General features: G+C 40.1%; 2 protein-coding genes across 2 annotated transcripts in view; one reads left to right on the top strand and one right to left on the bottom strand.

Moving 5' to 3' along the window:
- Nucleotides 1-3,368: 3,368 nt before the first annotated feature.
- Nucleotides 3,369-11,478, bottom strand: LOC129013886 (stabilizer of axonemal microtubules 1-like; the record flags this gene model as incomplete). Its single annotated transcript, XM_054450598.2, has 2 exons — nucleotides 3,369-3,583; nucleotides 11,369-11,478. Coding segments are annotated over 2 exons (294 nt in total), but the record flags the coding sequence as incomplete, so codon positions are not given.
- A 140-nt stretch (nucleotides 11,479-11,618) lies between these two features.
- Nucleotides 11,619-14,514, top strand: part of LOC129014352 (uncharacterized) — a gene marked incomplete at its 5' end in the record, with an annotated part of 119,829 nt that continues 116,933 nt past the window's right edge. Inside the window, 1 exon segment of the mRNA XM_054451678.2 lies at nucleotides 11,619-11,649. Coding sequence (XP_054307653.1) covers nucleotides 11,619-11,649 — 31 coding nt within the window.

Genomic DNA, 14,514 nt, shown 5'->3' with positions numbered 1-14,514 from the left:
TACTGCTTTTGGTCACCACTGTATCCCAGGTGCCTAGTATAGTGCTTGATGCTTAATAAATGCTTAATAACTTTTTATTTAATGGATGAAGAGTAGTAGAAATCACATACCTCTGCTTCTCAAGACATGTGAGTTGTTCTTTGCTCTTTCCAAATACAAGCTAGAAGGGAATGGGCTAAAACGCAGTCAGGAAGTGGGAGAATCAGGAAGGGAAAAGCAAAGCAAAAGCTTAGAACTCTCAGTTTCTCTGGTTAGACAAGTGTTAGAAAGTATACCTCCAAACCCAAAGCTGCTTTCTATGGAGTAGTAATAGAGGGTGAATGCAGTCTTATTCATCTGATGTATCCTGAAACATTTGATGTGTCTAGAATCCTACTCCTTCAGGGCAGGCTTCCTGCCAACTCTGGCAGTCATCTAAGTGAGCTACAACTGTACTGCTATAAAGGATCCAAAATCTTGTACAAGTTCAGACACCTCTTTACACAGTCACTTCCTGTACTATACAAAGGTACAGAAAGCTTCTTTGTTTGTAGGGATAAATCCATTTTCTACTGCTTAGACAACACAGTCAACATGAGGGAGTCAAGCAAGAGTTTCAAGCTCCTAGATTATGACTTAGAAATACTGCTAGTTTCCCAGTGAAAATGCAAAGAAAAGAACCAATGTCCCACTAAGTGAAGAGAAGAAAATTTAAGAAATGAATATTTTAGTTTTATTGGCATTTTGGACCTTTGGGACATTGCTTTCTTTTCTTTTCTTTTTTTTTTTTTTTAAAACTATTAAGGCTTACTTGAATAAGTCAGTAGGGGAAATCCAGAATTGAAAAGCAACTGCCTTTTAAAAGAAAGATATGGCAGGTTAAATCTTCTCAATTTCTACATTTAGAACTGGTTAAAAGCAAAATCTTTGTTCAATAAATACAAATAATGTAAAATTTATTTCAAATCTCTAATATGAACCATTAAGGCATCAAGAAAGAAATATTAATAAGTTAAAGTGAAGACAAAAGAACCATTCCTATTTAATCAATCTCAACCAGTTATTCAATTTCTTCACATCATTTATCATAATCCATAATTATCTTAGTTATTTATCTGATATTTTTATTTCTGGACTTTCCCACAAGACTATAAACAACAGTAAAGCAAAGACCTTCTCTGTTTTATGTTCCATGTCATCCTCATTGAGTAGTCCAGTTCCTGACCCGCTGCACTGAATCAGTGGCAACCGAATCACCAGCAATGCTGGTTAAAAACGCAGTTTCCTGAGACCCATTCTGTTATCTACTGGCTCTTTTAGATGGAGCTCTGGAGTCTGCAATTTTAACACTTCCAGATGGCACTACTGCATACCAAAATCTGAGGACTAAGTAAAATCTTCCATCTGTGGAAGAGCCATACACCTACACAAGTAACTAGTCACCAAAATATTATTACTGCAAGGAATGCCTGAAATGTTAAAAATATAAATATTAGACTAAAAGTTTGAGTCTCTACCTTTGCTATGTAAGAATGAGCTGCATCTGAAATGAAATGAAAATGGCTAACACCAAAATCTAAAGCTATTACAGAGCATTTTTAAAACTCTAAATTATAGAAATATGATGTCTGAGTTCCTTGAAAGCAGGAACTTCAACTTGTGAAAGGAAAATAAATCTTGGGGCCCCCAAATCACTAAGCTAAGGGGAAAAGTCAAGCTGGGAAATGCTTAGGGCAAATCTGTCTCCCGTTCTATTCAAAGTCATCCCTCTGCTCACTGAGATAAATGCATATCTGATTCCTTCCTTTGGAGAGGCTCATCAGAAACTCAAAAGAATACAACCATTTGTCTCTTATCTACTTATGACCTGCAAGCTCCCTCCCAGCTTCGAGTTGTCCCGCCTTTCCAGAAGAACCAATATTCATCTTACATATATGTTGACTGATGTGTGTCTCCCTAAAATGTATAAAACCAAACTGTGCTCTGACCACCTTGGGCACATATTATTGGGACCTCCTGAGGCTGTGTCACCGGCACGCGCCCTCAAACTTGGCAAAATAAACTTTCTAAATTAACTGAGACCTATCTCAGATATTTGGGGTTCACAAACTCATTGATATTTTTATACTTAAAACCAAGATTGTACCTTGAATATAGTATACACATTAACAGTGTAAATCAAATAATGAGTAAATATAATACTTAATCCACCTAACTGACAAAAATACAGAGAGATCAAAAAAGGTCAGTCCAAATGAAAAGTATAGACTTAAGAAGATTTTTGTTCATCACTCACTGAACAAATATTGGGTACCTACTATGTGCTAGTAGGCATTGTATTCGTTTTCTAAAAATAGAATGCTGAGATAACAATAGACTTAGTTCCTGCTTTCATGAAACACTGAAACTAATCTAATGATAAATAACAGGAAGGTGCTTTGGGAGCTTACATAGAAGAATTTTGCCTAATCTGAAAAGTATCAGAGAAGGCTTTTTCAAGTGATAATTTAGTTGAGATCTGCAGATTGAATGAGCATTAGCTAGAAGAGGGAAGGAAAATTGCAGGTAGGGAAAAGAGTATCTTGGAAGACCCTGAGACAAGGAAACCTGGCACTTTTCAAAGACATGAAAAATGGCCCATGGGATGGAGCATAAAAGAGTGAAAAGGACACTACAGTGAAAATGAATTACAGAAGTAAGTAGTGAGGAAACCATGCTTCTACATGGTTTTGGTAAGGATTCTGGTTTGTGTTAAACACAATGGGAAAGTTTAAGAGTATTTTAAGCAGAAAAGTAATAGGATTTGGTTTGCACTTGGGCAGGCTGAAGTATTGAAAACAGATCAAACTGCAAAAACTAGAGTAGATTCACATATTATACTTAGAAAGCGACTGCATTCCTTTAGGTCAGGCTTGTCCAACCTGCAGCCTATGGGCTGCATGCGGCCCAGAACAGCTTTGAATGAGGTCCAACACAAATTCGTAAACTTTCTTAAAACATTATGAGATTTTTTTTGTGTGATTTTTTTTTTTTTTTTTTTTGGCTCATCAGCTATGGTTGGTGTTATTGTATTTTACATGTAGCCCAAAACAATTCTTCTTCCAATGTGGCCCAGGGAAGACAAAAGATTGGACATCCTGCTCTAGGTGGTGGTGACAGTGGAAAGTAGATAAATATGAGATATTTTAGGAAGTTGAAAAAACGACAGAACTTTTTATATCCCTTTTTCTTCTCACACTTTGTCAATCTAACTTAATTCTCATTTTTCTGTTTTTTTTTCAAGTTGTGACTTAACTAGTCTCTTGCTTATTAGATTGGTTCCATTTAAATCAACGAAACAGTAATTTAAATAGCTAGAAAACTTTATTGACACCAGAATAGTTGGGAGAAAAATAAGTAAAGCAAATAGTTACTAAATATTTACTTAAATGTAGTTATTCCTTCCATTTTACCACGGCATGCTCGAATTTCTTGCTTGGGTTTAAGACTCTGAGGTGGAAGAACATTGTCATACATAGGATATTTTTCCAAATATTCAGTTGTAGGGCAAAACACCCCAGAATTTTCATAAATCCTTGTGGTTCCATGTGGACAATCATGTCGCCTGTGCAAAACATAAACTGAAAGATTAACCTTAAAAATCATTTTGCGTTGTAACTGCATTTTAATCAGAGACCTCCAATAAACTCACAATTTCTAAATTCTAGAGCTTTACTGAAAAAAAAACTGTTTCCTCTGTAATGGTGTTTATAAAAACAATCAATAAATAATGGTCTATCCCTGTCTGGCAGAAGCAAAACTATTAAGTGTCTCATAACAATTTAGTGTCTTGTTACACTATAGAAGCTGAAAAGCTAATACAGAATTTCCTATGCTCTTACAGAAAGCTTCCACATACAATTTAGGTTTCACCTACTATGTGTATTCACATGATACTTTGATTCAGAACAGAGCTACATAAGGAGAGAGTCAAGGCACAACATTTATTTTGCTTTCATGGAACATAATAGAGGCAACAAGAGATTGGAGCTAGAAGTCGTTAGGCGGCATCTTGATTTGCAAGCTGGTTTCCTAACTTGGCAGCTTCTTGACCTTGGAAGAGACCAGTGATTCTGGAGTCTATAGCTCTGTTGCAATTTTTTTATTGTGGCAGAGGCAGTGGCTCCCTTGTCAGTCCTGTTCTGTGGTAAAATGTTTGGAAGTTTTTCCTGGAAGCTTATTTTGAAAATGATTTCTTAAGTTCTTCCAAGTGAACTATATATATACTCCTTAATAAATTCCTTTTTGCCTAAACTAACCAGAGGAGATTATGTTATCCATAATTAAGAACCTTGACCAATATATCATATAAGCTAATAGTATACAGTAGAGTTATTTAAGAGAACGAGGGTGGCCTTTATGCATGGTCATTGGAAGATGGTGAGATTGTAAATAGTAAGAAACTGGATTGTAGAATAGTATGCTCAGGGTTTTCCGTTCCAAGATGGTCGAATAGGAACAGCTCCGGTCTGCAGCTCGCAACGTGAGCCACACAGAAGATGGTGATTTCTGCATTTCCAACTGAGCCTCCACTGGTGACACCCAGGCAAACAGGATCTGGAGTGGACCTCCAGCAAACTCCAACAGACCTGCAGCTGAGGGACCTGACTCTTAGAAGGAAAACTAACAAACAGAAAGGAATAGCATCAACATCAACAAAAAGGACATCCACACCAAAATCCCACCTGTAGGTCACCAGCATCAAAGACCAAATGTAGATAAAATCACAAAGATGGGGAGAAACCAGAGCAAAAAAGCTGAAAATTCTGAAAACCAGAGCGTCTCTTCTCCTCCAAAGGATTGCAGCTCCTCACTAGTAATGGAACAAAGCTGGACGGAGAATGACTTTGACGAGCTGACAGAAGTAGGCTTCAGAAGGTCGGTAATAACAAACTTCTCCGAGCTAAAGGAGGATGTTCGAACCCATTGCAAGGAAGCTAAAAATCTAGAAAAAAGATTAGACAAATGGCTAACTAGAATAAAGAGTGTAGAGAAGACCTTAAATGACCTGATGGAGCTGAAAACCATGGCACGAGAACTATGTGATGCATGCATAAGCTTCAGTAGCCAATTCGATCAAGTGGGAGAAAGGGTATCAGTGATTGAAGATCAAATTAATGAAATAAAGTAAGCAGAGAAGTTTAGAGAAAAAAGAGTAAAAAGAAACAAACAAAGCCGCCAAGAAATATGGGACTATGTGAAAAGACCAAATCTATGTTTGATTGGTGTACCTGAAAGTGACCGGGAGAATGGAACCAAGTTGGAAAACACTCTTCAGGATGTTATCCGGGATATTATCCCCAACCTAGCAAGGCAGGCCAACATTCGAATTCAGGAAATACAGAGACCACCACAAAGATACTCCTTGAGAAGAGCAACCCCAAGACATATAATTGTCAGATTCACCAAGGTTGAAATGAAGGAAAAAATGTTAAGGGCAGCCAGAGAGAAAGGTCGGGTTACTCACAAAGGAAAGTCCATCAGACTAACAGCTGATCTCTCGGTAGAAACTCTACAAGCCAGAAGAGAATGGGGGCCAATATTCAACATACTTATAGAAAAGAATTTTGAACCCAGAATTTCATATCCAGCCAAGCTAAGCTTCATAAGTGAAGGAGAAATAAAATTCTTTACAGACAAGCAAATATTGAGAGATTTTTGTCACCACCAGGCCTGCCTTACAAGAGCTCCTGAAGGAAGCACTAAACATGGAAAGGAACAACTGGTACCAGCCACTGCAAAAACATGCCAAATTGATGGTAAAGACCATTGATGCTAGGAAGAAACTGCATCAACTAACGGGCAAAATAACCAGCTAACATCATAATGACAGGATCAAATTCACACATAACAATAGTAACCTTAAATGTAAATGGGCTGAATGCCCCAATTAAAAGATGCAGACTGGCAAATTGGATAGAGTCAAGACCCGTCAGTGTGCTGTATTCAGGAGACCCATCTCATGTGCAGAGACACACATAGGCTCAAAATAAAGGGATGGAGGAAGATCAAATAAGCAAATGGAAAGCAAAAAAAAGCAGGAGTTGCAATCCTAGTCTCTGATAAAACAGATTTTAAACCAACAGAGATCAAAAGAGACAAAGATGGCCATTACATAATGGTAAAGGAATCAATTCAACAAGAAGAGGTAACTATCCTAAATATATATGCACCCAATACAGGAGCACCCAGATTCATAAAGCAAGTCCTTAGAGACCTACAAAGAGACTTAAAGACTCCCACACAATAATAATTGGAGACTTTAACACCCCACTGTCAATATTTTAGACAGATCAACAAGACAGAAGGTTAACAAGGATATCCAGGACTTGAACTCAGCTCTGCACCAAGCAGACCTAATAGACATCTATAGAACTCTCCACCCCAGATCAACAGAATATACATTCTTCTCAGCACCACATCACACTTATTCCAAAACTGACCACATAGTTGGAAGTAAAGCATTCCTCAGCAAATGTGAAAAACAGAAATCACAACAAACTGTCTCTCAGACCACAGGGCAATGAAATTAGAACTCAGGATTAAGAAACTCACTCAAAACCACACAACTACATGGAAACTGAACAACCTGCTCCTGAATGACTACTAGGTAAATAATGAAATTAAAGCAGAAATAAAGATGTTCTTTGAAACCAATGAGAACAAAGACACAACATACAAGAATCTCTGGGACACATTTAAAGCAGTGTGCAGAGGGAAATTAATAGCACTAAATGCCCACAAGAGAAAGCAGCAAAGACCTAAAATCGACACCCTAACGTCACGATTAAAAGAACTAGAGAAGCAAGAGCAAACAAATTCAAAAGCTAGTAGAAGACAAGAAATAACTAAGATCAGAGCAGAACTGAAGGAGATAGAGACACAAAAAAACCTTCAAAAAATCAATGAATCCAGGAGCTGGTTTTTTGAAAAGATCAACAAAATTGATAGACCGCTAGCTAGACTAATAAAGAAGAAAAGAGAGAAGAATCAAATAGATGCAATAAAAAATGACAAAGGGGATATCACCACAGATCCCACAGAAATACAAACTACCATCAGAGAATACTATAAACACCTCTATGCAAATAAACTAGGAAATCTAGAAGAAATGGATAAATTCCTGGACACATACACCCTCCCAAGACTAAACCAGGAAGAAGTTGAATCTCTGAATAGACCGATAACTGGCTCTGAAATTGAGGCAATAATTAATAGCTTACCAACCAAAAAAAGTCCAGGACCAGAAGGAATCACAGCCGAATTCTACCCGAGGTACAAGAAGGAGCTGGTCCAATTCCTTCTGAAACTATTCCAATCAAAAGAAAAACAGGGAATCCTCCCTAACTCATTTTATGAAGCCAGCATCATCCTGATACCAAAGCCTGGCAGAGACACAACAAAAAAAGAGAATTTTAGACCAATAGCCCTGATGAACATCGATGCAAAAATCCTCAATAAAATACTGGCAAACTGAATCCAGCAGCACATCAAAAAGCTTATCCACCATGATCAAGTTGGCTTCATCCCCGGGATGCAAGGCTGGTTCAACATATGCAAATCAATAAATGTAATCCATCACATAAACAGAACCAATGACAAAAACAACATGATTATCTCAATAGATGCAGAAAAGGCCTTTGACAAAATTCAACAGCCTTTCATGCTAAAAACTCTCAATACACTAAGTATTGATGGAATGTATCTCAAAATAATAGGAGCTATTTATGACAAACCCACAGCCAATATCATACTGAATGGGCAAAAACTGGAAGCATTCCCTTTGAAAACTGGCACAAGACAGGGATGCCCTCTCTCACCACTTCTATTCAACATAGTGTTGGAAGTTCTGGCCAGGGCAATCAGGGAAGAGAAATAAATAAAGGGCATTCAATTAGGAAAAGAGGAAGTCAAATTGTCCCTGTTTGCAGATGACATGATTGTATATTTAGAAAACCCCATCGTCTCAGCCCAAAATCTCCTTAAGCTGATAAACTACTTCAGCAACATCTCAGGATACAAAATCAATGGGCAAAAATCACAAGCATTCCTAAACACCAATAACAGACAAACAGAGAGCCAAATCATGAGTAAACTCCCATTCACAATTGCTACAAAGAGTATAAAATACCCAGGAATCCAACTTACATGTGAAGGATCTCTTCAAGGAGAACTACAAACCACTGCTCAACAAAATAAAAGAGGACACAAACAAATGGAAGAACATTCCATGCTCATGGATAGGAGGAATCAATATCGTGAAAATGGCCATACTGCCCAAGGTAATTTATAGATTCAATGCCACCCCATCAAGCTACCAATGACTTTCTTCACAGAATTGGAAAAAACTACTTTAAAGTTCACATGGAACCAAAAAAGAGCCCTCATTGCCGAGAGACAGTCCTAAGCAAAAAGAACAAAGCTGGAGGCATCACACTACCTGACTTCAAACTATACAAGGCTACAGCAACCAAAACACCATGGTACTGGTACCAAAACAGAGAGATAGACCAACAGAAAAGAACAGAGCCCTCAGAAATAATACCACACATCTACAACCATGTGATCTTTGACAAACCTGACAGAAACAGGAAATGGGGAAAGGATTCCCTATTTAAGAAATGGTGCTGGGAAAACTGGCTAGCCATATGTAGAAAGCTGAAACTGGATCCCTTCCTTACACCTTATACAAAAAGTAATTCAAGATGGATTAAATACTTAAATGTTAGACCTAAAACCATAAAAACCCTAGAAGAAAACCTAGGCAATACCATTCAGGACATAGGCATGGGCAAGGACTTCATGACTAAAACACCAAAAGCAATGGCAACAAAAGCCAAAATTGACAAATGGGATCTAATTAAACTAAAGAGCTTCTGCACAGCAAAACAAACTACCATCAGGGTGAACAGGCAACCTATAGAATGGGAGAAAATTTTTGCAATCTACTTATCTGACAAAGGGCTAATATCCAGAATCTACAAAGAAGTTAAATTTACAAGAAAAAAAACAATCCCATCAAAAAGTGGGCAAATGATATGAACAGACACTTCTCAAAAGGAGACATTTATGCAGCCAACAGACACATGAAAAAATGCTCATCATCACTGGTCATCAGAGAAATGCAAATCAAAACCACAATGAGATACCATCTCACACCAGTTAGAATGGCAATCATTAAAAAGTCAGGAAACAACAGCTGCTGGAGAGGATGTGGAGAAATAGGAACACTTTTACACTGTTGGTGGGACTGTAAACTAGTTCAACCATTGTGGAAGACAGTGTGGCAATTTCTCAAGAATCTAGAACTAGAAATACCATTTGACCCAGCTATCCCATTACTGGGTATATATCCAAAGAATTATAAATCATGCTACTATAAAGACACATGCACACGTATGTTTATTGCGGCACTATTCATGATAGCAAAAACTTGGAACCAACCTAAATGTCCATCAATGATAGACTGGATTAAGAAAATGTGGCACATATACACCATGGAATACTATGCAGCCATAAAAAAGGATGAGTTCATGTCCTTTGCAGGGACATGGATGAAGCTGGAAACCATCATCCTGAGCAAACTATCACAAGGACAGAAAACCAAACACTGCATGCTCTCACTCATAGGTGGGAACTGAACAATGAGAACACTTGGACACAGGGCAGGGAACATCACACACGGGGGCCTGTCGTGGGGTGGGGGCAGGGGCATGGATAGCATTAGGAGAAATACCTAACATAAATGACGAGTTAATGGGTGCAGCAAACCAACATGGCACATGTATACCTATGTAACAAACCTGCACATGTGCACATGTACCCTAGAACTTAAAGTATAATAATAATAAAAAAGAACACCTTCAAAGCAATAAAAAAAAGAATAGTATGCTCAGAATATTCTCCTTTTTTGTTTAAAAAAAAAATCAGTGCAGGCTAGGTGCAGTGGCTCATGCCTGTAATCCCAGCACTTTGGGATGCCGAAGCAGGCGGATCATGAGGTCAGGAGATAGAGGCCAACTTGGTGAAACCCCGTCTCTACTAAAAATACAAAAATTAGTTGGGTGCGGTGGCGCGCGCCGGTAATCCCAGCTACTCGAGAGGCTGAGGCAGGATAATTGCTTGAACTCAGGAGGCGGAGATTGCAGTGAGCCGAGATTGTGCCACTGTACTCCAGCCTGGAGACAGAGTGAGACTCTGTCTCCAAAAAAAAAAAAGAAAAGAAAAGAAAAAAATCAATGCATATGTAAAACAAGTCTTAAAGAACATTTGTTATCTGTGGAAGATAGAATTATGAAGGCATTTCGTACAATTTTTGCTCAGATTTTTATGACACCTCATGTGTATTTATTTATTGCATTATCAGAAAATAAAGATAAAACCCTTAAAAAACAAAAAAATCACAAACAAAAACAAAAAGTAAAATCACACCATTCTAAGGGTAGCCCTCAACATAATGAAGACTGAATTTCCTAACGGTTGAATGGGAAAGGAACTTACATTGAATATGAATTAGAAAAAAAGTAAAAATTTTCTCCTGCATCCCAGTCTGCAGATTCATACACCCAAAGTTAATTTGTTGATATTTTAATCTACATCTAATTACGAACTGTGTTTATTATGAGACTATCAAAAAAACTGCTTTCCATCAACATGCAGGTGTTTTCTTTGAAGAGGGTTACAAATACAAAGGGATTGACACGTTCATATTTATTTAGCAAATAATTATCTAATCCCTGGGTCAACTGAAGCTAAGGAAGGAGAAGACTGTGTTTATAGGTGATGGAAGGTTGTTAGATAGGACTCACAGTTGGATTCTAGGTTTCAGGGTGGGGACTACTGTACTGCCTTTCAGTCAGACGGATTCCAAAGAACTGCTGCCTGGATGGGAATGGGAATATGGTCTGGCTGGGAGGATAGAAAGCTGCAGATGAAAGAAAATGTGATATGGGTTGCACACTCAGGGCCTTGAGCACTGTTCTTTCTCATCTTTGTGGTGGGGGATGATGGGGTGGAAATGCACTCTCCCAGTCGGATCACATCCCACTACTCACCAGCGTTATATCCCGTCGCTGCTTCACATATATTACTTACCTGGCCCGGGTGGCATTTTACTTTGCATCCTTGATTGGGAGTCTCAGGGGCTACGAACAAACGTCTTACCCCCGGGTAGCCGGCGGGTGCGGAGCGAGTATTCGCGGGGCCGGATAAGTGCGGAAGTCGCTGCGCCCTTGTCCCTTCATCTGCGGGGGACGGCCACTCTCAGGGTTCCCGAGGAGCCGGCTCCATGTACCTAGGCCCTAGGTCGGCTCCCAAGCCCCGGCCCGCCGCTACACCAGCGGTTTCTTACCGGCAAGTACAAATCTGACACAGACACCAGCTCCTCGTGCTCTTGGCTCCCAGAGTTTCTTCACCGCCCCTCAGCACTTGCAGCTTCTCCACTCCCACAGCGCCCGCTGTAGTCAAGGCAACAGAGGGATGCCCGGTGACTGACGCGGCGCCGGCTTCCGGCGGCGTAAGAGAAGCGGCCGCGCGGGCGTTCCGGACCCGCAGAGTTCTCGGCGTTTCCGAAGCTCTCGGTGTGGCGGTGACCTGGCAGAAGGAGTAGGGCTGGTGGGGCTGCCGCAGCCGGTGAGTGCGGGCTCGCGCTGGGGGCTGGCATCCTCCTCGGCCAACCTCTGGGCGGTGCTGGAGGACCCCGCTCGCTGAGGCTGTGAGGTGGGAACCCGGGCTGGGGCCGAGCGCGGGCTGGGAGCGGCGGTCCCCGGAGTGTCGCTTCCAGTTTGGGGCCGAGGCGGTCGCCTGTCTGTGTGGACCCGGGATCCTCAAATAGAACAAATCCGGGACTCTGCAGAAATGAAGGGCATGTAGTGTAGAGGTTTTTCCTTTTTATTTAGAAAGGAATGAAAGACCGGCAGTGCACCTGCTTGGATACTAAGCACGTGACCCAAAACTTTGTTCGGGCTCCGTGGGCAGGAATAAAGCTGGGTATTTGACCTCGCGCGAGGACGAGCGAGAATGTCAGAATGAGAGACTTGGGGGAAGACTGAAAAGAGAAAGGGAGCATCTTCTTCAGCATTTTCTCTTCCTCCTGCATGCAACCCTTCCTGTACGTGGTCATTGGCCTGGAGAAGTTTACCCGAGTACTCCTCCACCGGCAGGGTTACTGGTGTCACTGTGCACCCAGTCCCCTCGAGCTGCATGATTCATCGCAGCCTTTGGATCCGGAAGGATGAGCAAACTCCTTAAGTGTAATCATGGTAGGATACTGACTTTAGTGCTCGAACTGGACTTAGGTCTCGGTGGTCTATCTCATCAATAAACATTCACTGGGTTCTTGGTTTAAGGGATTTGAGAGGCCTTGCCACCTCCCAGCGTTTATTATTATTTTTTTCTTTTGCCCCGACCTTTAGTCTCTGGACCATTTGTAATACATATTTAATTTTTAGACACAGGAAATAATCATGGTGCTCAACAGTTTGGATAAGATGATTCAACTCCGGAAAAACACTGCCAACATCAGGAATATTTGTGTTTTGGCTCACGTTGACCATAGTAAGAATACTTTTTAAATGGCTTATTTTGATAAATAAGGGAGGTGTGTCTCTGTATGTCTCAGTGGCGTGAAGCTGTGGGCAGCTGAGTGAGAGTGGTGTTTGCTAAGAAGCAAGTCTTTCCTTTAAAAGTTTTCTGTGATGTTAGGGAAGCCTGCTTTGCTATAAAGCATTTGAAATGAACACGGTTACCTAGTGAGTAGCGTTCTTCTATATAGTATGTCATGTTGTTTTTTAAACCAGAACTTGAATTTTTTGTTTTTGAAATGGCTTTACATATAAAATGTCTATAGTCTTGACATAATGTCTTTAGAGTTTGTGGTATGTAATCCTATTTAATTCATCAGATATTTATCAAACGTCTGTTAAGTTCAAGATATTTTGCCAAGTATGTCAGAACGTGGAGATTTATGAGTAGGGCACCAGCCCAGCTGTAAAGGAGGTTTTTTTTTTGCGGGGGGAGGACGGAATTTCACTCTTGTTGCCCAGGCTGGAGCTGTAGAGGAGGATTTAAGGGGGAGCAGAGCAAAATGAGACAAACATGAGAAAAAAGTAGATTCTAATGTCGGGAGAACTAGAGGATTGAGAAATGAGGGATTAAGAAAAGGCCTCACAACATGATTAGTATTAGAGATGACACTTGAAGGGGGCTCAAGATGACAAATGGAGATAAACATTACAAGTGGGAATGTGTCATCAAGGGGAGAAGGAAATGTAAGTGGTCAAAGCCCAGCATCTGGGAAAGGCAGAGATAGCCAACGCGTGGTGTGTGTGCTTCTGACCGATACTGCTGCAACCCCATAGCGCTCCCTCGTGCTAAGCCTCCTCTTGATTTCAAACCCCTCCGTAGTTTAGGTAGCCATAGCAAAGTGATTGGGATGGGCATGTGAAATAAAGCCTATTTACCATCCTAAAGGTGAAGGACTAGTCGGCGAGGTGAAGAAGCGGGCTGAGTCATATCTCATAGGAACTAGGATAAGAGTTAAGTGCTCCAGCTCTGAAGTTAGACAACCTGAGTTCAGATCTCCATTTTCAAGTTACGTACTTTGCCTTTCTGAGCTTCAGTATACAGCATCTGTAAAACAGGATGAAAACTATACCCACTTTATAGGCTATAGGATCAAATGTGATAATAACGAGAGGGAACGTAAATGCTTCACCATGAAAACGATTATTAGTATCTACTATTAGGCAGTAGGGAGCCTTTGGGGGAAAACATAGAGCAGGAATGATGTAATCAAATAAAACATGAGAAAGATTAGACTGGTAGACATACTTAGGATGGATCCAGAGTCAGAGGTTAGGTGGCTGTTGTGATTGATAGAAGAGCTGAAGTGATGGAAACTGAAAGAAAGACAGATAGTGGATCACTTTACAAGTGAAGCCAGCTGAGAATGAGTTTTAGTACAAATCCAGTGAGTAACCCCTGCCTCCATGAGTTTTTATAATTTTACTGCTCACATTTTGAGAACATGAAGGCTGATAAAAGGGTTTTTTTTTCCTTTATGAATTTAATCAAGTGGAAAGTCAGTGGGGTGTAACAAATTAAATGTACTCTTTAAAATTATGTTAAACTGGTACTATCCTAGAAAACCTGTGATTCATTCAACAAGTATTTTCTGAAGGTCTTCTATATGACAAGTGTTGTTCTGGTCCTAGGGATACCGCTGTGAATAAAGCAAAATTCCTGCTTGCTTGATAATTATTTTCTAGAGAGGTATATACTTGATGTACTTAGAATAAATTCAGCTTTATTGGGTCGCAGGAAAGTGATGCTCTAGGATTATATGCTAATACATATTTACATGGCAGACAGATAGCACAGTGTTAAATATCTTCAGTTCTCCTACTCATTGGTCTCTGGTTTGAACTATACAGAGATTCCATAGCTTTGCTGAAGTTCCTAAAGTGCAATAAAGACCTATCTTGAAGGAAAAAACCC

Source organism: Pongo pygmaeus, chromosome 16 (assembly GCF_028885625.2).
Source record: "Pongo pygmaeus isolate AG05252 chromosome 16, NHGRI_mPonPyg2-v2.0_pri, whole genome shotgun sequence".
Taxonomy (NCBI): Eukaryota; Metazoa; Chordata; class Mammalia; order Primates; family Hominidae; genus Pongo; species Pongo pygmaeus.
This window is presented reverse-complemented; position numbering and strand designations above follow the sequence as displayed.